Below are 26,343 nucleotides of genomic sequence, written 5' to 3' on the forward strand. Positions count from 1 at the left end.
ATGATAGGATGGAAGAGGAGAGAGTAGCGGGGGAGAGAGAGCGAAGGTTGGGACGGCGCGATACCATCCGAGTAGGGGCAGTGTGGGAAGTGTTGGATGAGAGCGAGAGGGAAAAGGATACAAGGTAGTGGTCGGAGACTTGGAGGGGAGTTGCAATGAGGTTAGTGGAAGAACAGCATCTAGTAAAGATGAGGTCGAGTGTATTGCCTGCCTTGTGAGTAGGGGGGGAAGGTGAGAGGGTGAGGTCAAAAGAGGAAAGGAGTGGAAAGAAGGAGGCAGAGAGGAATGAGTCAAAGGTAGACGTGGGGAGGTTAAAGTCGCCCAGAACTGTGAGAGGTGAGCCGTCCTCAGGAAAGGAGCTTATCAAGACATCAAGCTCATTGATGAACTCTCCGAGGGGACCTGGAGGGCGATAAATGATAAGGATGTTAAGCTTGAAAGGGCTGGTAACTGTGACAGCATGAAATTCAAAGGAGGCGATAGACAGATGGGTAAGGGAGAAAGAGAGAATGACCACTTGGGAGAGATGAGGATCCCGGTGCCACCACCCCACTGACCAGAAGCTCTCGGGGTGTGCGAGAACACGTGGGCGGACGAAGAGAGAGCAGTAGGAGTAGCAGTGTTATCTGTGGTGATCCATGTTTCCGTCAGTGCCAAGAAGTCGAGGGACTGGAGGGAGGCATAGGCTGAGATGAACTCTGCCTTGTTGGCCGCAGATCGGCAGTTCCAGAGGCTACCGGAGACCTGGAACTCCACGTGGGTCGTGCGCGCTGGGACCACCAGATTAGGGTGGCCGCGGCCACGCGGTGTGGAGCGTTTGTATGGTCTGTGCAGAGAGGAGATAACAGGGATAGACAGACACATAGTTGACAGGCTACAGAAGAGGCTACGCTAATGCAAGGAGATTGGAATGACAAGTGGACTACACGTCTCAATGTTCAGAAAGTTAAGCTTACGTAGCAAGAATCTTATTGACTAAAATGATTAAAATGATACAGTACTGCTGAAGTAGGCTAGCTGGCAGTGGCTGCGTTGTTGACTTTGTAGGCTAGCTGGCAGTGTCTGCGTTGTTGACACTACACTAATCAAGTCGTTCCGTTGAGTGTAATAGTTTCTACAGTGCTGCTATTCGGGGCTAGCTGGCTAGCTAGCAGTGTTGATTACGTTACGTTGCGTTAAAAGAACGACAATAGCTGGCTAGCTAACCTAGAAAATCGCTCTAGACTACACAATTATCTTTGATACACAGACGGCTATGTAGCTAGCTATGTAGCTAGCTACGATCAAACAAATCAAACCGTTGTGCTGTAATGAAATGAAATGAAAATGTGATACTACCTGTGGAGCGAAGCGGAATGCGACCGGGTTGTTGAGTGAGGAAGTTCTATTCAGTAGACGTTGGCTAGCTGTTGGCTAGCTAGCAGTGTCTCCTACGTTAAGGACGACAAATAGCTGGCTAGCTAACCTCGGTAAATTAAGATAATCACTCTAAGACTACACGCTCTAAACTACACAATTATCTTGGATACGAAGACAGCAAAGACAACTATGTAGCTAGCTAACACTACACTAATCAAGTCGTTCAGTTGAGTGTAATAGTTTCTACAGTGCTGCTATTCGGTAGACGGTGGACGTTTGCTAGCTAGCTAGCTGCTGGGCAGATAGCAGTGTAGACTACGTTAGGACGACGAAATACGAAGTTGCAATAGAAGTGCTGACTGTTTCACTTTGTTGTCCTCTTTCTTTTCCTTTTTCTTCTGTCCTTCTTTTGTCCTTATTTTGTCTTCCTTTCTTCTGTTAACTAGATATTTTTTGTTGTTATTCTTTGTAAGCTAGCTAGCTTCTTCCAGGAGAGTCCCTAGCAACTGCTTAGCAACAAGTAAACAATTCTGCTATCAATTCAGCTTGCTAAGATAACTGTACAATTTTATGAAAAATAGTTAATTTTTCAAAAGCCTGTCTTTTTTGGTTTGTTCCTTGTTTTGTCTTCTATTGAGTCTTGCAGTTTTCTCTTGATTTTTTCGATGTACTTCACTCTAAAAAACCATTTAAATCTCAATATATACAGGAGCTCATTGTTCAGCAGCTGCTCAATTTAGAACTCCGGAACACACAAATCAAATCGAATTTTATTTGTCACATACACATGGTTAGCAGATGTTAATGCGAGTGTAGCGTAATGCTTGTGCTTCTAGTTCCGACAATGCAGTAATAACCAACGAGTAATCTGGCTAACAATTCCAAAACTACTACCTTATACACACAAGTGTAAAGGGATAAAGAATATGTACATAAAGATATATGAGTGAGTGATGGTACAGAGCGGCATAGGCAAGATGCAGTAGATGGTATCGAGTACAGTATATACATATGAGATGAGTATGTAAACAAAGTGGCATAGTTCAAAGTGGCTAGTGATACATGTATTACATAAAGATGCAGTAGATGATATAGAGTACAGTATATACGTATACATATGAGATAAATAATGTAGGGTATGTAAACATTATATTAGGTAGCATTGTTTAAAGTGGCTAGTGATATATTTTACATCAATTCCCATCAATTCCCATTATTAAAGTGGCTGGAGTTGAGTCAGTGTGTTGGCAGCAGCCACTCAATGTTAGTGGTGGCTGTTTAACAGTCTGATGGCCTTGAGATAGAAGCTGTTTTTCAGTCTCTCGGTCCCAGCTTTGATGCACCTGTACTGACCTCGCCTTCTGGATGATAGCGGGGTGAACAGGCAGTGGCTCGGGTGGTTGTTGTCCTTGATGATCTTTATGGCCTTCCTGTGACATCGGGTGGTGTAGGTCTCCTGGAGGGCAGGTAGTTTGCCCCCGGTGATGCGTTGTGCAGACCTCACTACCCTCTGGAGAGCCTTACGGTTGTGGGCGGAGCAGTTGCCGTACCAGGCGGTGATACAGCCCGACAGGATGCTCTCGATTGTGCATCTGTAGAAGTTTGTGAGTGCTTTTGATGACAAGCCGAATTTCTTCAGCCTCCTGAGGTTGAAGAGGCGCTGCTGCGCCTTCTTCACGATGCTGTCTGTGTGGGTGGACCAATTCAGTTTGTCTGGGATGTGTACGCCGAGAAACTTAAAACTTACTAACCTCTAATCACACAACCCTGAGGGGCCCCTGTGTTGAGGGTCAGCATGGCGGAGGTGTTGTTGCCTACCCTCACCACCTGGGGGGCGGCCTGTCAGGAAGTCCAGGATCCAGTTGCAGAGGGAGGTGTTCAGTCCCAGGATCCCAAGCTTTGTGATGAGCTTGGAGGGGACTATGGTGTTGAACACTGAGCTGTAGTCTATGAACAGTATTCTCTCGTAGTTATTTCCCCTCTTATCCAGGTGGGAGAGAGCAGTGTGAAGTTGAATTGAGATTGCATCATCTGTTGGAGTGGGTCCAGGATGTCTGGGATGATGGTGTTGATGTGTGTCATGACCAGCCTTTCAATGCACTTCATAAATGCAGATGCGAGTGGTACTGGACGATAGTCATTTAGGCAGGTTACCTTGTAGTTCTTAGGAACAGGAACAATGGTGGGCAGCTTCAAACATGTTGGGCTTACAGACTGGGCAAGGAGACACTTGCCAGCTGGTCTTCTGGCCCGTAATTTACACTCTCTGAAGTAATTTGATTGGTTTTCCAAATGGATCTTTCCACCAGTATATGGAAATGCATGGACGTGTAAGTGGGTTGATGCCTAGTAAAAACATATTTCTGCCCAATTTACAGCAGTATGATGATGATGATGTGTGTGTGTGTATCGTGTGTGTGTATTCAACAGGACTAAATGACACTAAGAGGATAGCGTGTCTGATCAGCATTGAGGGAGGTCATTCTATAGACAGCAGCCTGCCAACCCTGCGTATGTTTTACCAGCTGGGGGTTCGCTCCATGGCCCTCACACACACCTGCAATACACCATGGTGAGCACATGCACACACGCACGCACGCACGCACGCACGCACGCACGCACGCACGCACGCACGCACACACGCACACACACACACACACACACACACACACACACACACACACACACACACACACACACACACACACACACACACACACACACACACACACACACACACACACTTATGACCTCCTCGCAGTCATCAAACGAGCAAAAGGACAATATAGGAATAAGGTGGACTCATATTAAACAGGCTCCGACACCCGCCGCATGTGGCAGGGGCTACAGTCCATTACGGATTACAAAGGAAGACCAACCGTGATCTGCCAAACGAGGCCTTTCTACAAGACGAACTCAATGCATTATATGCGCGCTTTGTCAGCAACAACATCGAGCCGGGGGTGAGGGTCGTCACCGACCCAGAGGACTGGGTGATCTCGCTCTCCTAGGCCGACTTGAGAAGAGTCTTTAATCAGGTCACCTCCGGCAAAGCCATGCGCCTCGATGGTATTCCAGGGAGCGTTCTCAGAGCATGCACAGAACAGTTGGCAGGCATATTCACAGTCATTTCCAACCTCTCCTTGTCCCAGTCTTTAATTCCCACGTTTTGAGATGACCACAATCCTCCCTGTTTCTAAGAACTCTAAGTCTTCATGCTACAATGATTACCGCCTTGTAGCATTCACTTCTGTAATCATGAAGTGCTTTGAGAGACTGTTTATGGCACACATTATCTCTACCATCCCAGCCACCCTAGACCCAATCCGATTTGCATACCGCCCAAACAAATCCATAGACGATGCAATCTCTATTGCTCTCCACACTGCCCTCACCTACCTAGATAAGAGGAATACCTATGTGAGAATGCTGTTCATTGACTACAGCTCAGCGTTCAATCTAACCAATCTCACCACCAAGCATAAGACTCTGGGTCTGAAAACCTCCTTCTGCAACTGGATCCTGGTCTTCCTGACGGGCCGACCCCAGTTGGTGAGGGTAGACAACATCACCTCCACCACGCTGACCCTCAACACAGGGGCCACATAGGGGTGTGTGCTTAATCCCCTCCTTTGCTTCCTGTTCACTCACAACTGTGTGACCACGCACGACTCCAACACAACAGTGGTAGGCCTTCACCCCGGCGGTGATGAGTCAGCCTACAGGGAGGAGGTCAGTGACCTGGCACTGTGGTGCCTGAGCAACAACCTCTCCCTCAACGCCAGCAAGACCAAGGAGCTGATCGAGGACTGCAGGAAACGGGGGGTGAGCACGCCGCCATCCACATCAACGTTGCGGCAATGGAGCAGGTAGACAGCTGGAAGTTCCTTAGTGTCCAAATCACTAAAGTCTTAAAATGGTCCAAACACACGCGCACAGTCGTGAAGACGGCGTGACAGTGCCTTTTCCCCCTCAGGAGGTTTAAAAAGTTTGGCATGGGCCGTCAAAACCTGAAAGATTCTACAGCTCTACCATTGAGAGCATATTGACTAGTTGCATCATTGCTTGGTGTGGCAATAGCATCGCCCTCGATCGCATGGCACTACAGAGGGTTTAGGCAGAAAGCCCAGTACATCACTGGGGCCGAGCTCCCTGCCATCCAGGACCTCTATTTCAGGCAGTATGAAAAGAAGACCCAGAAAATCATCTAAGACCCCAACCACCCAAGCCATAGACTATTTTCTCTGCTACCGCATGGTAAGAGGTACCGGTGCATAAAGTCTGACACCAACAGGCTCTTGAACAGTTTCTATCCCCAATCGATACAACTGATAAATAGCTACACGGACTGAGTTTACCTTGTATCTTTATTGACCTTTTATTTCAATATTTGCCCTCTCACAGAGCCCTACACACTCACACACACTGTCACTCCAACACACACACAAACTGCATCATTTGCTCACTAACACATACATACAGTTGAAGTCGGAAGTTTACATATACTTAGGTTGGAGTCATTAAAACTTGTTTTTCAACCACTCCACAAATGTCTTGTTAACAAACTATAGTTTTGGCAAGTCGGTTAGGACATCTACTTTGTGCACGACACAAGTCATTTTTCCAACAATTGTTTACAGACAGATTATTTCACTGTATCACAATTCCTATGGATCAGAAGTTTACATACACTAAGTTGACTGTGCCTTTAAACAACTTGGAAAATTACAGAAAATTATGTCATGGCTTTAGAAGCTTCTGTTAGGCTAATTGACATAATTTGAGTCAATTGGAGATGTACCTGTGGATGTATTTCAAGGTCTACCTTCAAACTCAGTGCCTCTTTGCTTGACATCATGGGAAAATCAAAAGAAATCAGCCAAGACCTCAGAAAAAATATTGTAGCCCTCCACAAGTCTGGTTCATCCTTGGGAGCAATTTCCAAACGCCTGAAAGTACCACGTTCATCTGTAACAAACAATAGTATGCAAGTATAAACACCATGGGACCACGAAGACGTCATACCGCTCAGGAAGGAGACGTATTCTGTCTCCTAGAGATGAACGTACTTTGGTGAGAAAAGTGCAAATCAAGCCCAGAACAACAGCAAAGGACCTTGTGAAGATGCTGGAGAAAACAGGTACAAAAGTATTTATATCCACAGTAAAACGAGTCCTATAGCGACATAACCTGAAAGGCCGCTCAGCAAGGAAGAAGCCACTGCTCTAAAACCGCCATAAAAAAGCCAGACAACGGTTTGCAAATGCACATGGGGACAAAGATCATACTTTTTGGAGAAATGTCCTCTGGTCTGATGAAACAAAAATAGAACTGTTTGGCCATAATGACCATCGTTATGTTTGGAGGAAAAAGGGGGGAGGCTTGCAAGCCAAAGCATCATGTTGTGAGGGTGCTTTGCTGCAGGAGGGACTGGTGCACTTCACAAAATACATGGCATCATGAGGGAAATTAGGTGGATATATTGAAGCAACATCTCAAGACATCAGTCAGGAAGTTAAAGCTTGGTCGCAAATGGGTCTTCCAAATGGACAATGACAAGCATAATTCCAAAGTTGTATCAAAATGGCTAAAGGACAACAAAGTCAAGGTATTGGAGTGGCCACCACATAGCCCTGACCACAATCCTATAGAACATTTGTGGGCAGAACTGAAAAAGTGTGTGTGAGCAAGGAGGCCTACAAACCTGACTCAGTTACACCAGCTCTGTCAGGAGGAATGGGCCAAAATTCACCCAACATATTGTGGGAAGCTTGTGGAAGGCTACCCAAAATGTTTGACCCAAGTTAAACAATTTAAAGGCAATGCTACCAAATACTAAGTGAGTGTATGTAAACTTCTGACCCACTGGGAATGTGATGAAAGAAAATAAAGCTGAAAAATGTATTCTCTCTACTATTATTCTGACATTTCACATTCTTAAAATAAAGTGGTGATTCTAACTGACCTAAAACAATTTTTACTAGGATCAAATGTCAGGAATTGTGAAAAACTGAGTTTAAATTTATTTGGCTAAGGTGTATGTAAACTTCCAACTTCAACTGTATATACTGACTCTACACACCTGCACACTCACTCACATGAAAGCTGCTGCGACTCTGTTTATCTTATATCCTGTTGCCTAGCTCCCTTACCCCTATACATATCTACCTTCATCACTCCAGTATCCCTGCACATGGAATATGGTATTGGATATGACTTTTTAAGTATTTATTGTGCAGTATATAGTATGCTTACTTATTTACTTTATTGTGTATTTCGTATTTCTTATTCTTATTTCTTGTGTTTTTTTGTTGTTGTAATACATTGTTATTGATTATTGCATTGTTGGGGTCAGAGTTTGCAAGAAAGGCATTTCACTGTACTTGTGCATGTGATATTAAAACTTACAGACTCATGCACAATATTTGTTATATTTTGGTTTGACATCTTATGTTCTTGCTACTGGCTTATAACACAGTCGTTTTTTTATTGCTTCAGGGCTGAGTCCTCCTCAACAATTTATGATGTCTATCAAAGAGTAAATGACAGCCTAACAGACTTCGGTAAGGTAAGGTCAACCTTTAACACTGTCTGTGTTCAAGCCAATACTTGTAGCCTACACAGGTCACTTCAGGCGTAATGACATTCCGGCACACTTACGTCTTCAGGGACACCTGAAGTCAACAAGCTGGAGAGGTTACAACAAACTTTGTACAGTCAGTGCAGGTTGATCAGAAGCTCCGCCGGGGCGGTCCATTCAGTCCTCTTATATACTGCTACACAGACAAGTTATATTTGCATGATTTACATGATTTATTATTCATCATTGGCTCCTGCATGTGATGGACCAATACCTCATGAGGCTTCCTCTCTCCAAGTTGAGACCTTGAAACTGAAATACCTGAAATAACTGAACCAGCCAGAGTAATGTTCTGGGTGTACTGCCAAGTTGCTTATCAGTGATAGAGAGGATTCCTCCATACACGTTCAGTCAGTCACCCACATGAACCCATCCAAATGGTTATTAGAAAAGCAGCATTGATTTGATACACAAACATAACATTTTCCTTCACAGTCTCTAGGAGTTGTACACAAACATTCTTGATCCTTGACGATTTTTAGGGAGCTGTGTAAGACTGATGTGATCCTCCTGAGTGTTTACTGTTTGTAGTGTTTACTGTTTGTAGTGTTTACTGTTTGTATTGTTTACTGTTTGTAGATAAGTGGTGCAAAGTGTTGTATGTTTTTCACTGTCAGCAGATATGCACAATGACGTACATAGAGCACGTAGTATATAATTACTTGGAAACCTCACAGCAAGTGGTAACATGCTTATCCTGTCCTCTCTCTCTCTCTGTCTCTCTCTCTGTCTCTCTCTCTCTCTCTCTCTCTCTCTCTCTCTGTCTTTCTCTCTCTCTCTCTCTCTCTCTCTCTCTCTCTCTCTCTCTCTCTCTCTCTCTCTCCTCTCTCTCTCTCTCTCTCTCTCTCTCTCTCTCTCTCTCTCTCTCTCTCTCTCTCTCTCTCTCCCTCTCCCTTCTCTCTCTTGTCTTTCTCTCTCTCTCTCTCCCTCTCTCTCTCTCTCTCTCTCTCTCTCTCTCTCTCTTTCTCTCTCTCTCTCTCTCTCTCTCTCTCTCTCTCTCTCTCTCTCTCTCTCTCCTCTCTCCTCTCTCTCCTCTCTCTCTCTCCCTCTCTCTCTTTCTCTCTCTCTCTCTCTCTCTCTCTCTCTCTCTCTCTCTCTCTCTCTCTCTCTCTCTCTCTCTCTCTCTCTCTCTCTCTCTCTCTCTCTCTCTCTCTCTCTCTCTCTCTCTCTCTCTCTCTCTCTCTCCCTCTCTCTCTGTCTTTCTCTCTCTCAGGATGTGGTGAAGGAGATGAACAGATTGGGGATGATAGTAGACCTGTCCCATAGTTCCTGGGCCACAGCCAGGGCAGTACTGCAGATCTCTAAGGCTCCAGTTATTTTCAGCCACTCCTCAGCCCATGCCATTTGTAACCACAGCCGCAATGTTCCTGATGACCTGCTCCGCGAACTGGTGAGACCCCTGGCAAGAACTCTCTCTCTCTCTGTCTGTCTCTCTCTAACCCTCCTCCATCACTCCCCCCTTTCAATCACCATCGGCACGGTCACTCATTGTGGGTGGCCTGTGTTTACTCCTTATCAGGAGAGTCTTTTGGAATTATATTTTGACGATGTCTCCTTTCTGCAATGTTTCTTTCATCCACTTGTCCTTTATGTGCATTTCCTGTTTTACAGTGCCTTCAGAAAGTATTCATACTCCTAGACTTATTCCACATTTTGTTGTGTTACAGCCTGAATTCAAATGGATTAAATATACAGTATGAGTCAAAGGTTTGCACACACCTACTCATTCCAGGGTTTTTCTTCATTTTTACTATTTCTACATTATAGAATAATAGTGAATACATCAAAACTATGAAATAACACATATGGAATCATGTGGTAACCAAAAAAGTGTTAAACAAATCAACATATATTTAATATTTGAGATTCTTCAAAGTTGCCAACCTTTCCCTTGATGACAGCTTTGCACACTCTTGGCATTCTCTCAACCAGCTTCATGAGGTAGTAACCTGGAATGCATTTCAATTAACTGGTGTGCCTTGTTGAAAGTACATTTCTGGAATCAGCAAATCAGTTGTGTTGTGACAAGGTAGGGGTGGTGTTACGCACTTCTAGGAGTAGTGGGTGCGGAGTCAGGTGCACAGAGCAGGGGGTAAAGGACAATCGTGTTTATTCCAGCACAGAAAACGGTCACACCAAAAAAAACAGGCTCATACAAATGACCGGCCCAAAAACAGGATCCAAACATTCCGGAGAAAACAAGAAAATAGCACAACTACAAAAATGAACAGAGGAACAAGCCCTCACAAACACAGATGGACATAACCGTCTTAAATAGCCCTAACCAAAACCTAAACAAGAAACAGGTGTAACCAATAAGACAAAACTAACAGAAAAGGAAAAGTGGATCGGTGGCAGCTAATAGACCGGTGACGATTAGCGCCAAGCGCCGCCCGAACAGCAAGAGGAGCCACGTTCGGTGGGAGTCGTGACATGTGGTTTACAAAAGATAAGCCTATTTGGTAAATGACCAAGTCCATATATGGCAAAAACAGCTCAAATAAGCAAAGAGAAACACCAGTCCATCATTAATTTAAGACATGAAGGTCAGTCAATTCGGAAAATGTCAAGAACTTTGAAAATTTCTTCAAGTGCAATCGCAAAATCCACCATGGGCTATGATGAAACTGGCTCTCTTGAGGACCGCCACTGGAAAGGAAGACCCAGAGTTACCTTTGCTGCAGAGGATAAGTTCATTAGAGTTACCAGCCTCAGAAATTGTATCCCAAATAAATGCTTCACAGAGTTCAAGTAACATACAATCTCAACAGCAACTGTTCAGAGGAGAATCAGGCATTCATGGTCAAATTTCTGTAAAGAAACCACTACTAAAGGACACCAATAAGAAGAAGAGACTTGCTGGCTGTGTAAGGAGAGTGATGGAATGCAGCATCAGATGACCTGGCCTCCACAATCATCCGACCTCAACCCAATTGAGATGGTTTGGGATGAGTTGGACCGCAGAGGGAAGGAAAAGCAGCCAGCAACTGACTGTTGGAAAAGCATTCCAGGTGAAGCTGGTTCAGAGAATGCCAAGAGTGTGCAAAGCTGTCATCAAGGCAAAGGCTGGATTTGTTTAACACTTTTTTGGTTACGACATTATTTTTTTCATAGTTTTGACGTCTTAACTATTATTCCACAATGTAGAAATAGTCAAAATAAAGAAAAACCCTTGAATGAGTAGGTGTCCAAACTCTTGACTGGTACTGTATATTTTTTTCCATCTACACACAATAACCCATTAAGACAAAGTGAAAAACATGTTTTTAGCGATGTTTGCTAATTTATTGAAACTGAAATCCAGAAATATCTCATTTACAAAAGTATTTACACTCCTGAATCAATACATTTTTGAATCACCTTTGGCAGCGATTACAGATGCAAGTCTTTCTCGGTAAGAGCTTTGCACACCTGGATTGTAAAATATTTGCACATTATTATTTTCAAAATTCTTCAAACTCTGTCAAGTTGGTTGTTGATCATTGCTAGACATCCCTTTTCAAGTTTTGCCATAGATTTTCAAGCCGATTTAAGTCAACACTGTAACCAGACTACTCAGGACCGCTCAATGTCGTCTTGGTAAGATACTCAAGTGTATATTTTTACATTTACATTTAAGTCATTTAGCAGACGCTCTTATCCAGAGCGACTTACAAATTGGTGCATTCACCTTATGCCATCCAGTGGAACAGCCACTTTACAATAGTGCCTTGTGTTTTGGGTTATTGTCCTGCTGAAAGGTGAATTTGTCTCCCAATGTCTGTTGGAAAGCCGACTGAACTGAGGTTTCCTCTAGGACTTTGCCTGTGCTTAGCTCTATTCCATGTATTTTTATTTAAAAAACCTCCCTAGTCCTTGCCGATGACAAGCATACCCATAACATGATGAGGCTACCACCATGCTTGAAAATATTGTTGTTGTTGTAGATTTGCCCCAAACATAATGCTTTGTATTCTTTGCCACATTTTTTGCTGTTTTACTTCAGTGCCTTACTGCAAGCAGGATGCATGTTTTGGAATATTTTTATTCTATACATGCTTCCTTCTTTTCACTCTGTCACATAGGTTAGTATTGTGGAATAACTACAATGTTGTTGATCCATCCTCAGTTTTCTCCTATCATAACCATTAAACTCTAACTGTTTTAATGTCACCGTTGGCCTCATGGTGAAATCCGGGAGTGGTTTCCTTCCTCTCCGGCAACTGAGTTAGGAAGGACGCCTGTATCTTTGTAGTGACTGGGTGTATTGATACACCATCCAAAGTGTAATTAATAACTTCAGCATGCTCAAAGGGCTATTTAATGTCTGCCATTAATAATAAACTATTTACCAATAGATGCCCTTTTTTGCGAGGCTTTGTGGTTGAATCTGTGTTTGAAATTCACAGCTCGACTGAGGGACCTTACGATTCTGTATGTGTTGTACAGAGATGAAATAGTAATTAAAAAAATAATGCTAAACACAATTTTTGCAATCCGAGTGAGTCCATGCAACTCATGATGTGATTTATTAAGCACATTATTACTCCTGAAATTATTTAGGCCATAATAAAAGGGGTGAATACTTATTGACTCAAGACATTTCAGCTTGTCATTTTTTATTTAATTTGTAAAAATGTCTAAAAACATAATTCACTTTGACATTATGGAGTATTTTATTTAGGCCAGTGAAACAAAATCTCAATTGAATCCATTTTAAATTTGGGCTGTAACACAACAAAATGCGGAAACCGTCAAGGGGTGTGAATACATTCTGAAGCACTGTATCTACATGGCTGGAAGGTCACTGGAAGTGTGAAATGGTTTTTAATGTTCTATTCTGGGTGTGTTGTTGTTTCAGAAGGAGAACGGAGGACTCATCATGGTTAATCTGCACAGTGGGTTTGTGGCTTGCCATGGCCAAGCCAATATCTCCATTGTGGCTGGTGAGCAGTTGCCTTTGATTAGTGTTCATTGGCATCAAACAATTAAGCGCAAAATTGGCTGCCTTGTTATCAATCAAGACCTGTTTAGAAGACCAGTATCAAGAACATCAATAACATGTGTACACATGATTTATCTTATGATTATCTTATCTTCTGATATTCCTCTTACTTTTTGCAGACCATTTTACCCACATTAGGAAGGTGGTTGGATCTGAGTCAATAGGAATAGGAGGGGACTTTGATGGAGCTTCTAAGTAAGAACTTTTACCTCAGAGTAACAGCAGCACATTCAGCGTTAGTTCATTAATACAGCCATGTTATGCTCCAGCTTGAATGCTATCCGAATGACTCACTTTTTTGTAAGCAGACTGGTAACAGATAGCAGCTGCATTTTAAGTGGCCTGAGGTTTTGAGTAATACATAGCCTGTTATGTTCTACTATCTGAAGGTTTCCTCTTGGATTAGAGGATGTGTCCAAGTATCCTGCTCTGATCCAGGAGCTGCTGAAGAGACACTGGACAGATTACGAGTTGTCCGGGGTCCTCAGACACAACTTCCTACGTGTGTTCAAGGAGGTCGAGAAAGTGAGTGCTAAATGAACAAAAGCGATGTGTTTTTGCTCGTTATAAAGGCTCAATGCTACAGTGTGAGTATTGTATCAAAGCCATCAAAAACACCTGCAGTAGTAACATCAAAGGAATGAATGGAATGAAAGGCATCTCTGTCTGGGACTGAATGTCCATCTGAGTACTTTGTGGTATGAAGGGAACTGAGAACTGGAAAAAGAGCCTTGTATAGTGCATGGAAAATCCCACTTAGTCACTGTCACAGCATCATAACCCTCCCTCCCTCCCTCCCTCCCTCCCTCCCTCCCTCCCTCCCTCCCCCTCCCTCCCTCCCTCCCTCCCTCCCTCCCTCTATCCTTCCCTCCCTCCCTCCCCCTCCCTCCTCCCTCCCTCCCTCCCTCCCTCCCTCCCTCCCTCCCTCCCTCCCTCCCTCCCTCCCTCCCTCCCTCCCCTCCCTCCCTCCCTCCCTCCCTCTATCCCTCTATCCCTCCCTCCCTCCCTCCCTCTATCCCTCTATCCCTCCCTCCCTCCCTCCCTCCCTCCCCCTCTATCCCTCCCTCCCTCCCTCCCTCCCTCCCTCTATCCCTCTATCCCTCCCTCCCTCCCTCCCTCTCTCCCTCCCTCCCTCCCTCCCTCCCTCCCCTCCCTCCCTCCCTCCCTCCCTCCCTCCCTCCCTCCCTCCCTCCCTCCCTCCCTCTATCCCTTCCCCAGGAGCGTGACAGGCAGAAAGTGAAAGGAACTCTCCCCAGTGAAGCTCAGATCGACTTGACTAGGGTTCAGAACCCCTGCAGACTGGTACTCAGGCGACCAGACCACCAGACGACAAAGATGGAACAGATGTACTCCAAGGGCCACAGTGAACTGGTGGTCCCCAGGAGTCTGGTCTGGACCATGGTTATACTAATCTCCTGCCTCTGTGTCCTGATGGACCATTAAGACTATAATATGGCCTCGATTCAATCAGATCCAGTGGTAACCCAGGTTGACGATATCCTGATAGCGGATGTTTTGGCAGTATTGGAGGTGTAGCTGTAGTGTGAACTGACAAATAAGTGTGTGGCTGCTCTTTTGTGTCACCAACCACTCCCTTCCTTATTATCCCTACGCATTAGATGTTCAAAACGACAATAGAAAGTGCAGGCTCTATCGACAATAGATATTATGAAATGCATGTTTTCATTTGAATTTCGATGGCGGGATTTATCAGTCTATGTAGACAATAGACCATTACGCATTAGAGTGTTTGAACTTCTAACGCGGCTGCATGGGATTTGTCAGATATAAAGTCAGTGTGGTTTCATGTCATTCAATGACAGTGTCATAATGTAACCAAAGTAGTAGCTCTAACGCAGTTCCACCTTCAACACTGGCAAAACAACCGGATGTCGACCAGCACGGATCTGCATTTAGCCCTTAGTGTTACTAAACTAGCAGTGCTTGACTTGCTCAGGAGCCCACTGGAGCTGAGTACTGGCACCTCAAATTCTCTACTGCTTGAGCTTGTTTTACTCTTATGGAATATTAGCTCAAAAGTATAGTGGAGCTCCTGCACCTAAATATAAACAGTACTTGCACCCAAAATGAGTACCGGAACCTATTTAGTAGTACTACTAGTGTTGTATTACAATACACTATCTATTACAACCATGTTTCTCCGACAGTGACAAGCCTAGCTTTAACGTGTTTACTGTGTCACTTGCTTACATGTGATCTTTCCTACAAAGATCTTTACCTAATTTTTAGTTTTGGTCATTTTGACCTTGAATGAGTTGTATATTTACACAATGCTCTGCACACACTTTATACTATATTACATTGAGTTTAATGTAAAAATCACTTTGAACTATTTTTACATATCTCATTCTAAAAATATCTCTGTGTTATGTTTGTTTAATGATACAATCAAGGCCACAAGGTCATACTGAGGCATTTACAAACTATCTTTATTTCTCTGAGGACACAGACCTTGATGTCCATTACACAAACTTGAGTTTCACAATGAAACTGTTTCATAGAAAGTGACGATTTCATCTTAAAATGAACATTAATGTAACATTTCCTCACAAGGGTGTACAGTGAAACAGTTTGCAACATGTTAACATACTGTAATGCCTCCTACAGTCATCTCAGGAATGTTGTATTCTGTATCCATAGGTTATATCGTATTTATTTTGCCTTTCTCTTAAGTAAATAATACTTTTGAGTTTTCTGTTTTTCGACCATCTTATTTTATGAACACATTGATATATCTGAAGTCAAGATAGTTCATTTCTGGTTGAATAGGGAAATGAATCATGATTTTATTGGTAAATTCAGATAAATACTCTTCGCCTTTACAGCTCTTGCAGTCTACAGGAAAGGAAAGGAAATGTGTGCATATGCTACTCTGTTCAGGTGGCCCTGTAAGTAGTCTTCATGCCTATAATAATGACTTTTGTACAGAAATATAGTAGATTAAATGTAATGTATAATTGTCAATGAACTAAAACCTCTTCTCTTTCAACAATTACAAATAATAATCCAGTAAAATAATGTTTTGATACAATCTCTGGCATCCACATTTACAAGCATTCTCTGTGCCATCTGTTGAAATACCCCAACTGGCATTTCATTATCTACAATACGAAAACTCTTATCCTCATCGGGGGGAGGTTGAGAAAATAAATAAGAAAATAAATACAAAAGTTACTATTCCACCAACCATAAAAAGGTTGTGAAAAAGGAAGTCAAATTGGCACTCTACACAGAGGCCTTCATAAGGACCACCCAAGACTGTGCTATCTGGCAAGTTAATCCTTAATGAGGGAAAGCCCACCATCATTTATTTTCTGCAAACAACACAAATACTGACTCAGTCGACATAGAAAATTCATGTTTGATGGATGTATGTGTAAAAGTAGCAGTTGTTAATGGTCTCCTATTGCGGAAATAGGTTTGTGAATGACCCAAGCTTTAGTTGCCTTGGCAATAAGGGATTCATGAGGGAATTCTAGCATGTAATCTATAAAAACTACCGTCCTCATGGAAGGCAATACATTCCGCAGAAATGCCAGGCAAATTATTATTGCTTTCTGTGGTCCTCAAATTCCACAATAAAAGTCCTCTTAATTCCATCATGAATTGGCACAGTTTGTATGTACTGTATGTTGAGGATCGGCTGGATGCTGCTGCCGGTGCTGCAGTGCCCCCGGTGATCGGGGTGGAATGTCTCCTGTCGAGGCAGTGTCGTGATCTGTGACCAGAGTGGTTTCTGATAGGTCAGGAGTAGATAGTGATGACCTCTCGTCCTCCTCCTCTCACCAGCAGCACTCTCTCCAGACCTTCCGTTAGCACCTCCAGAAACTCCATATCTGGGCCAGAGTTAAGCACTGTTATAACCAGCAACTCTGCATCACTGCACCTGCGATTACATCTGCAAATCTGTGTACGCAACAGATTTGATGTTCAGCTTAAAAGCCAGTAGTCTTTCATCTCGGGTCACATTGCCAAATCTTTTGTGTATGCTGGCTGGCCATCTACTCCTACTCATTCTTTCACCTTTTACACAACTCATGCTACACTCAACCCCAAATTACACTCCCCAAATTACACTCCCTAACCCCATAATGAGCCCTAAAACATTGTCCTAAAAAATGAAATATTGTACCACACAGACCTCTAAGACCAGTGTTGTCCAGTACAATGAGAACGGCTGTTAGTGAAGGATACAGTTCTCATCTCCGTCTGTGTTGCGTGGCGGCCCCGGCATGTTGAGCAGCACCAGGCGAGCATCATGGGACTTGTTGACAATCACCTCGTTCAGCTTCACTGCTGTGTGCATTCGCCGCACATTGGACTGGTCCCTGGGACACAACCACATACAGATGTTACAAATGCAATCCAGAACATTCAATTATGTAAAGGGATAGTTCACCCAAATTACACATTGGTTTCCTTACCCCGTATGCAGTCTATGGACAACGAATGACAGCAATCCAGTTTCCCTGGCTGTTTCCACATGCTCACGTCATGGGACCCATATTATAATTGTTCACTCATCGTGTCAAAATCATCTACAATTGATTTTGAACCTCAAAAAAGTACCTTATGAACATGATGCGCACAAAATGTGAATATTGGTCCCATGAATTTAATGGGATTTGTGCCACAAATGCTAAAAGACATCAAGTGCAGGAAACTATAACAAAGCACATTGCTGTCCACCTTGTCATGCCATCATTTTGTAATTTGGGTGAACTATCCCTTTTGCAGTGGAATAATGTTCAGACAGTGGACAGCATGAACCAACTCAGTCATTCAGAAAGACATCAAGTGCAGTTCACATAACAAAGCACACCCCACCCTGCCATCCAATCCATTGCATGGAATTTACAGACTCAGAGTGATCAGAATAACATATCACTAAAAGTAATTTACAGACAGAGTGATCAGATTAACATATCACTAAAAGTAATTTACAGACAGAGTGATCAGAATAACATATCACTAAAAGTAATTTACAGACAGAGTGATCAGATTAACATATCACTAAAAGTAATTTTCAGACAGAGTGATCAGATTAACATATCATTAAAAGGAATCTACAGACAGAGTGATCAGATTAACATATTACTGACAGGAATCTACAGACAGAGTGAGCAGAATAACATATTACTCACAGGAATCTACAGACAGAGTGATCAGATTAACATATCATTAAAAGGAATCTACAGACAGAGTGATCAGATTAACATATTACTGACAGGAATCTACAGACAGAGTGAGCAGAATAACATATTACTCACAGGAATCTACAGACAGAGTGAGCAGAATAACATATTACTCACAGGAATCTACAGACAGAGTGATCAGATTAACATATTACTCACAGGAATCTACAGACAGATTGAGCAGAATAACATATTCCTCACAGGAATCTACAGACAGAGTGATCAGATTAACATATTACTCACAGGAATCTACAGACAGAGTGATCAGATTAACATATCATTAAAAGGAATCTACAGACAGAGTGATCAGAATAACATATTACTGACAGGAATCTCCAGACAGAGTGAGCAGAATAACATATTACTCACAGGAATCTACAGACAGAGTGAGCAGAATAACATATTACTCACAGGAATCTACAGACAGAGTGATCAGATTAACATATTACTCACAGGAATCTACAGACAGATTGAGCAGAATAACATATTACTCACAGGAATCTACAGACAGAGTGATCAGATTAACATATTACTCACAGGAATCTACAGACAGAGTGATCAGATTAACATATTACTCACAGGAATTTACAGACAGAGTGAGCAGAATAACATATTACTCACAGGAATTTACAGACAGAGTGAGCAGAATAACATTTATTTATTTATTTTTATTTAACCAGGTAGGCTAGTTGAGAACAGGTTCTCATTTGCAACTGCGACCTGGCCAAGATAAAGCATAGCAGTGTGAACAGACAACACAGAGTTACACATGGAGTAAACCATTAACAAGTCAATAACACAGTAAAAAAAAAGGGGGAGTCTATATACAATGTGTGCAAAAGGCATGAGGAGGTAGGCGAATAATTACAATTTTGCAGATTAACACTGGAGTGATAAATGATCAGATGGTCATGTACAGGTAGAGATATTGGTGTGCAAAAGAGCAGAAAAGTAAATAAATAAAAACAGTGTGGGGATGAGGTAGGTGAAAATGGGTGGGCTATTTACCAATAGACTATGTACAGCATCAGCGATCTGCTCAGATAGCTGATGTTTGAAGTTGGTGAGGGAGATAAAAGTCTCCAACTTCAACGATTTTTGCAATTCGTTCCAGTCACAGGCAGCAGAGTACTGGAACGAAAGGCGGCCAAATGAGGTGTTGGCTTTAGGGATGATCAGTGAGATACACCTGCTGGAGCGCGTGCTACGGATGGGTGTTGCCATCGTGACCAGTGAACTGAGATGAGGCGGAGCTTTACCTAGCATGGACTTGTAGATGACCTGGAGCCAGTGGGTCAGGCGACGAATATGTAGCGAGGGCCAGCCGACTAGAGGATACAAGTCGCAGTGGTGGGTGGTATAAGGTGCTTTAGTGACAAAATGGATGGCACTGTGATAAACTGCATCCAGTTTGCTGAGTAGAGTGTTGGAAGCAATTTTGTAGATGACATCGCCGAAGTCGAGGATCGGTAGGATAGTCAGTTTTACTAGGGTAAGCTTGGCGGCGTGAGTGAAGGAGGCTTTGTTGCGGAATAGAAAGCCGACTCTTGATTTGATTTTCGATTGGAGATGTTTGATATGAGTCTGGAGGGAGAGTTTGCAGTCTAGCCAGACACCTAGGTACTTATAGATGTCCACATATTCAAGGTCGGAACCATCCAGGGTGGTGATGCTAGTCGGGCATGCGGGTGCAGGCAGCGATCGGTTGAAAAGCATGCATTTGGTTTTACTAGCGTTTAAGAGCAGTTGGAGGCCACGGAAGGAGTGTTGTATGGCATTGAAGCTCGTTTGGAGGTTAGATAGCACAGTGTCCAATGACGGGCCGAAAGTATATAGAATGGTGTCGTCTGCGTAGAGGTGGATCAGGGAATCGCCCGCAGCAAGAGCAACATCATTGATATATACAGAGAAAAGAATCGGCCCGAGAATTGAACCCTGTGGCACCCCCATAGAGACTGCCAGAGGACCGGACAGCATGCCCTCCGATTTGACACACTGAACTCTGTCTGCAAAGTAATTGGTGAACCAGGCAAGGCAGTCATCCGAAAAACCGAGGCTACTGAGTCTGCCGATAAGAATATGGGGATTGACAGAGTCGAAAGCCTTGGCAAGGTCGATGAAGACGGCTGCACAGTACTGTCTTTTATCGATGGCGGTTATGATATCGTTTAGTACCTTGAGTGTGGCTGAGGTGCACCCGTGACCGGCTCGGAAACCAGATTGCACAGCGGAGAAGGTACGGTGGGATTCGAGATGGTCAGTGACCTGTTTGTTGACTTGGCTTTCGAAGACCTTAGATAGGCAGGGCAGGATGGATATAGGTCTGTAACAGTTTGGGTCCAGGGTGTCCCCCTTTGAAGAGGGGATGACTACGGCAGCTTTCCAATCCTTGGGGATCTCAGACGATATGAGAGGTTGAACAGGCTGGTAATAGGGGTTGCGACAATGGTGGCGGATAGTTTCAGAAATGGAGGGTCCAGATTGTCAAGCCCAGCTGATTTATACGGGTCCAGGTTTTGCGGCTCTTTCAGAACATCTGCTATCTGGATTTGGGTAAAGGAGAACCTGGAGAGGCTTGGGCGAGGAGCTGCGGGGCGGAGCTGTTGGACGAGGTTGGAGTAGCCAGGCGGAAGGCATGGCCAGCCGTTGAGAAATGCTTGTTGAAGTTTTCGATAATCATGGATTTATCGGTGGTGACCGTGTTACCTAGCCTCAGTGCAGTGGGCAGCTGGGAGGAGGTTCTCTTGTTCTCCATGGACTTCACAGTGTCCCAGAACCTTTTGGACATATTACTCACAGGAATTTACAGACAGAGTGATCAGATTAACATATTACTCACAGGAATCTACAGACAGAGTGAACAGAATAACATATCATTAAAAGTAATTTACAGACAGAGGGATCAGATGAACATATTACTGACAGGAATCTACAGACAGAGTGAGCAGAATAACATATTACTCACAGGAATCTACAGACAGAGTGAGCAGAATAACATATTACTCACAGGAATTTACAGACAGAGTGATCAGATTAACATATTACTCACAGGAATCTACAGACAGAGTGATCAGATTAACACATCACTCAAAGGATGAACAATTCTCTGTCTGCAAGATGACAAGAGGAAGAAAAAAGAGAGAGAGTAGATGAGGAGGAGAGAGTAAAGAAGGAAGACTGGCGAGAGTGGAATAACCGGATGGAGATTTTCCTAACCACGTGAAAGGCCTAGGGGTTTTCCAAGTCAGATCACGTATCTCAAGAAAAACTTCTGGCCTTCCAATAGACCAAAACAAGTGACTCACGGTTTGAGGCTCATGAGTTCTCTGAAGTTCTCTGGTGCGTTGTTCCTGTTCCTCCTCTCTGCCTCGTACTTTTCCTTGGTCCAGGTCATCTGGATCTTATCAGCTACAGGCTCCACCACCTCCTCCTCCTCATCTGAGTACAGGCTGCCCATACGGATCAGAGAGTGTCTGTCCTTTACCAGCTGGGCCTATAGGGGGCAGAGTGCAGGGGATACAATGTCATAATGTCCATACTAGAGTGACTTGAAATGCATGGCCATACATTGCTTCATTTAATTATAGTGTAGATACACTACATATACAAAAGTATTTGGACACCCCTTCAAATTAGTGGACTTGGCTATTTCAGCCACACCCGTTGTGGACAGTTGTATACTCGAGCACACAGCCATGCAATCTCCATAGACAAACATTTGCAGTAGAATGACCTTACTGAAGAGCTCAGTGACTTTCAATGTGGCACCGTCATAGGATGCCACCTTTCCAACAAGTCAATCTGCCCTGCTAGAGCTACCCCGGTCAACTGTAAGTGGTGTTATTGTGAAGTGGAAACATCTAGGAGAAGCAATGATGGTAGGTCACACAAGCTCACAGAATGGGATCGCCGTCCTCGGTTGCAACTCTCACTACCGAGTTCCAAACTGCTTCTGGAAGCAACGTCAGCACAATAACTGTTTGTCGGGAGCTTCATGAAATGGGTTTCCATGGCCGAGCAGCAGCACACAAGCCTAAGATCACCATGCGCAATGTCGAGCATCGGCTGGAGTGGTGTAAAGCTTCCTCCATTGGACTCTGGAGCAGTGGAAATGTGTTCTCTGGAGTGATGAAACACGCTTCACCATCTGGTAGTCCAACGGACAAATCTGGGTTTGGCGGATGCCAATGAGAATGCTACCTGCCCCAACTGTAAAGTTTGGTGGAGGAGGAATAATGGTCTGGGGTTGTTTTTCATGTTTTGGGCTGGGCCCCTTAGTTCCAGTGAAGGGAAATATGAATGCTACAGCATACAATGACATTCTAGATGATTATGTGCTTCCAACTTTGTGGCAACAGTTTGGGGAAGGCCCTTTCCTGTTTCAGCATGACAAAGCAAGGTCCTTACAGAAATGGTTTGTTGAGATCAGTGTGGAAGAACTTGACTGGCCTGTATAGAGCCCTGACCTCAATGCCATTAAACACCTTTGGGATGAATTGGAATGCCAACTGTGAGCCAGGCCTATTCGCCCAACATCAGTGCCCGACCTAACTAATGCTTGTGGCTGAATGGAAGCAAGTACCTGCAGCAATGTTCCATCATCTAGTGGAAAGCCTTGCCAGAAGATTGGAGGCTGTTACAGTATCAAAGGGGGGACCAACTCCATATGAATGCCCATGATTTTGCAATGAGATGTTCGACGAGCAGGTGTCCACATACTTTTGGTCATGTAGTGTATTGGTTCCCAGCCCCAGATTAAACCTAAACCAGCTCAATATGTCCTTCACTGTGGTCCACAACTATTGTTATGTATGTTTGGTCTGACAGGTGTAATTCTGTGGATGTCTGTTGATGTGTAATAGGTACCTCTCTTTCTCTCTCTGCACTGGACAGCCTCATCTGTCTGAGCATCTGAGACCTCTGCTCCATCATCAGAGTCCTCTCATAAGTGTAGGCCGAGATGTCGCTGTCATGCTGAAATTATTCATCTAGATTTAAGGAGGTTCATCTCTCACCGTCTCCACCATCATTACATAATTAGATTTAAGGAGGTTCATCTCTCACCGTCTCCACCATCAATCATTACATAATTAGATTTAAGGAGGAACATCTCTCCCCATTTCCACCATCATTGCATAATTATATTTAAGGAGGTTCATCTCTCACCGTCTCCACCATCATTACATAATTAGCTTTAAGGAAGAACATCTCACACCATTTCCACCATCATCACATAATTATATTTAAGGAGGTTCATCTCTCACCGTCTCCACCATCATTACATAATTAGATTTAAGGAGGTTCATCTCTCCCCGTCTCCACCATCATTACATAATTATATTTAAGGAGGTTCATCTCTCACCGTCTCCACCATCATTACATAATTATATTTAAGGAGGTTCATCTCTCACCGTCTCCACCATCATTACATAATTAGATTTAAGGAGGTTCATCTCTCACCGTCTCCACCATCATTACATAATTAGCTTTAAGGAAGAACATCTCACACCATTTCCACCATCATCACATAATTATATTTAAGGAGGTTCATCTCTCACCGTCTCCACCATCATTACATAATTAGATTTAAGGAGGTTCATCTCTCACCGTCTCCACCATCATTACATAATTAGATTTAAGGAGGTTCATCTCTCCCCGTCTCCACCATCATTACATAATTAGCTTTAAGGAAGAACATCTCACACCATTTCCACCACCTCCACCTCTGCCTCTATTCTCAGCTGGTACAGGAACGTAGCCAGGTCCTTCTTCATCTGAATACTGTTGTCATCCATCTGGGCCACAGTGAAGATACGCATCTTACACTTCCTCCAAACCTGAAACACACACCATGGTAAGAATGGAGTAGTCTAGCAGTTAAGAGCATTGGGCCAGTAACTGAAAGGTTTCTAGGTGACTAGGTGAAAAATCTGCAGATGTGCCCTTGAGCAAGGCGCTTAACCCTAATTGCTCCTGTAAGTCACTCTGGATAAGAGCATCTGCTAAAATGTAAATGTAGATCCTTTTTAAATTGGACCCCAACTTCCATACGGGCTCGGGAGAGATGATAGTAGACAAGGATACCCCTACCGGCCAAACCCTCCCTAACCCGGACGACGCTAAGCCAATTGTGCGTAGCTCCACGGACCTCCCGGTTGTGGCCGGCTGCGACAGAGCCTGTGCGCGAACCCAGAGTCTCTGGTGGTACAGCTAGCAGTACAATGAGTGCCCTAGACCACCGCACCACCCGGGAGGCCCTGTAGATCATTTTCTGACCAACAAATCCATTCTTCTTTAGACTCTCTCAAGTCATGGTGGCCAAACAGTAAATGCTCCCAGAGTTTCTGCATTGAGGTGCGCGGAACTTTACCTTGTGCTGTTTGAGCAGGAAAGGTAGCAGCATGAGCATTCCTCCGTCATGGACGATCCACCACACATCGATGGTGCCGTCTGTGAAGCGTTCGTGGTTGCTGGGGTAGAAGGAAACATTCTTGGGCACCATCAGAGCCAGGTGGGCTGCTGTGGTACAGCGGACTGTGTCTGTGGGGAGGGGCACAGAGAGGTAAATATGTTAACTTTGTGTAATATGTAATGTAATACAATTCAATGTTGATGCTATCAGTTAACTAAAGAGTCAGCACGTAATGTTTCAAATACTATACAGGCTGAAGGACAGTCCACCAAACCAATAGAAACATAGAGATGGCCAATGCTCTCATGGAGAAACTGGGATGAGGTTATTGTTAGGAATTTTAGGAATAATGACTAAACAATGTCTACATTTTAAATATAACTATAACTAATTTTAACTTATACCCTGTTTTATTATATCTGATTAATAATATTAATTCATAAGGAAGGGATTGTGGAGCATGAAACAGGGGGTAATTAGATGAAATAAATACCATTCCAGCCAGGTTGGAGGGGACTGGAATTGTGGGTTTTTAAGTAAGCAGAAAGGGTCGTTAACCTATGGTTGAACCGACTCAACTTAGCTCTGGGATGTTTAGATAAGGCAGAGAGTGTTTTCCTGGGTTTTCCATTCTCTGGAACTGTCTTCTAAATAGTGATGGATGAAGGTAAAGATTCCAGAAGTTAATCTAGTTAAGTGTGTGTCTGGAGTGAGCGATCTAGTGGGTTGGAATTAACTTTTCAACTTGTTGGGTCCTGGTTGATAGGAGAAAAAACGTTTTATAACCTATGACGTCATATATATATTATATTATTATATTATTATTATTATTATTATTATTATATTATTATATTTTGTATATAAATTGTTGTTCGTGGTTACATGGCAGCGCGCTCCGAGAATAAATACTATTATCTCATTTTGATAAGACTGGTCTCTGTCTATTTTATGCAAATAGGAATCTTACAAATTCTTATAAAATAGACTGAGTGTTTTAATTAATGTATAATTCATAGGAATTATGAAATTCCAGTGACAGTTATGGTTTGGAATATTATTATGGGAAGGGGTCAGATCCATGTGTAGGACCAGGCTAGTTTACAGTAAATCAGTCTTACTAATGAATGTCTTCCATGCGCGGGGGTCTTCACTTTGCCTCCAGCCGTAGGGCCATCCCATCACCACTGTGTTGTGCTTCATGCCCCCCAGGCCACATGACTGGATCAGGTGGGCAATGCCCTCCCTCACCTTGGACGCCACAACCACCTGGCAGAAACCCTTCACCCGCTCGATCTCCATCATGTTCTTTACGGCCTGACGAGGTTGAGCAGACAATGCATGTAATCATGAAGCTGGCAATAAACTCACTTATTCTTATTGACACAGAGGAGACAACAGAAATTCGATCTCTTTCTTATTGCTTTATAATGTGGACTGTATGAGGTAACAGCCTTCAAACAATCCTGAACTGATTCAATAAAGCTGCAGTACGGCAAAATATATTTTCCTTGTACACACAATAGGCTATTGGAGAAATAAGTTACAGCTCTATCCCTACCTGTTCAGAGGCCTGTGTTTCTCCGTAGCTGTCCAGGAACTGTCCCTGGATGACAGAGCCCACTATGGTCAGGCCCTTCCCTGCCTTCAGCTGGGAGACAAAGGTCAACAGACGGGGATACTTCACATGGAGGTCCTCATCCAGCTTCAACAGCACCAGGACCTGGGGCCTGGA

General features: G+C 43.6%; 2 protein-coding genes and 1 long non-coding RNA gene across 5 annotated transcripts in view; 2 read left to right on the top strand and 1 right to left on the bottom strand.

The window, feature by feature from the left end:
* The window catches only part of LOC118394197 (dipeptidase 2-like), a 28,026-nt gene extending 12,323 nt beyond the window's left edge, over nucleotides 1-15,703 (top strand). Inside the window, exons 5-11 of the mRNA XM_052513433.1 lie at nucleotides 3,790-3,931; nucleotides 7,858-7,927; nucleotides 9,213-9,389; nucleotides 12,840-12,924; nucleotides 13,103-13,178; nucleotides 13,373-13,508; nucleotides 14,202-15,703. Of these exons, the coding sequence (XP_052369393.1) occupies nucleotides 3,790-3,931; nucleotides 7,858-7,927; nucleotides 9,213-9,389; nucleotides 12,840-12,924; nucleotides 13,103-13,178; nucleotides 13,373-13,508; nucleotides 14,202-14,426 (911 nt within the window). The 3' untranslated portion in view covers nucleotides 14,427-15,703. The remainder of the gene's footprint in view (nucleotides 1-3,789; nucleotides 3,932-7,857; nucleotides 7,928-9,212; nucleotides 9,390-12,839; nucleotides 12,925-13,102; nucleotides 13,179-13,372; nucleotides 13,509-14,201) is intronic.
* LOC118394196 (solute carrier family 12 member 4-like) overlaps nucleotides 15,410-26,343 on the bottom strand; it is a 52,923-nt gene continuing 41,989 nt past the window's right edge. For both annotated transcript variants that reach the window (XM_052513431.1, XM_052513432.1), the window contains exons 17-24: nucleotides 26,170-26,338; nucleotides 25,730-25,925; nucleotides 24,570-24,739; nucleotides 23,905-24,036; nucleotides 23,066-23,173; nucleotides 21,505-21,692; nucleotides 17,199-17,332; nucleotides 15,410-16,840 (exon numbers count right to left, since the gene is read on the bottom strand). In XM_052513431.1, the coding sequence (XP_052369391.1) occupies nucleotides 16,749-16,840; nucleotides 17,199-17,332; nucleotides 21,505-21,692; nucleotides 23,066-23,173; nucleotides 23,905-24,036; nucleotides 24,570-24,739; nucleotides 25,730-25,925; nucleotides 26,170-26,338 (1,189 nt within the window). In that variant the 3' untranslated portion in view covers nucleotides 15,410-16,748. The remainder of the gene's footprint in view (nucleotides 16,841-17,198; nucleotides 17,333-21,504; nucleotides 21,693-23,065; nucleotides 23,174-23,904; nucleotides 24,037-24,569; nucleotides 24,740-25,729; nucleotides 25,926-26,169; nucleotides 26,339-26,343) is intronic.
* LOC127927290 (uncharacterized) lies at nucleotides 23,195-23,911 on the top strand. Of its 2 annotated transcripts, none has more exons than XR_008126826.1 (3): nucleotides 23,195-23,250; nucleotides 23,353-23,548; nucleotides 23,598-23,911. It is a non-coding gene; the product is annotated as an uncharacterized LOC127927290 (long non-coding RNA). The 2 variants fall into 2 exon arrangements; XR_008126827.1 differs by having other exon boundaries at nucleotides 23,353-23,499.

This window comes from Oncorhynchus keta, unplaced genomic scaffold, assembly GCF_023373465.1.
Source record: "Oncorhynchus keta strain PuntledgeMale-10-30-2019 unplaced genomic scaffold, Oket_V2 Un_scaffold_1109_pilon_pilon, whole genome shotgun sequence".
Lineage (NCBI taxonomy): Eukaryota > Metazoa > Chordata > Actinopteri > Salmoniformes > Salmonidae > Oncorhynchus > Oncorhynchus keta.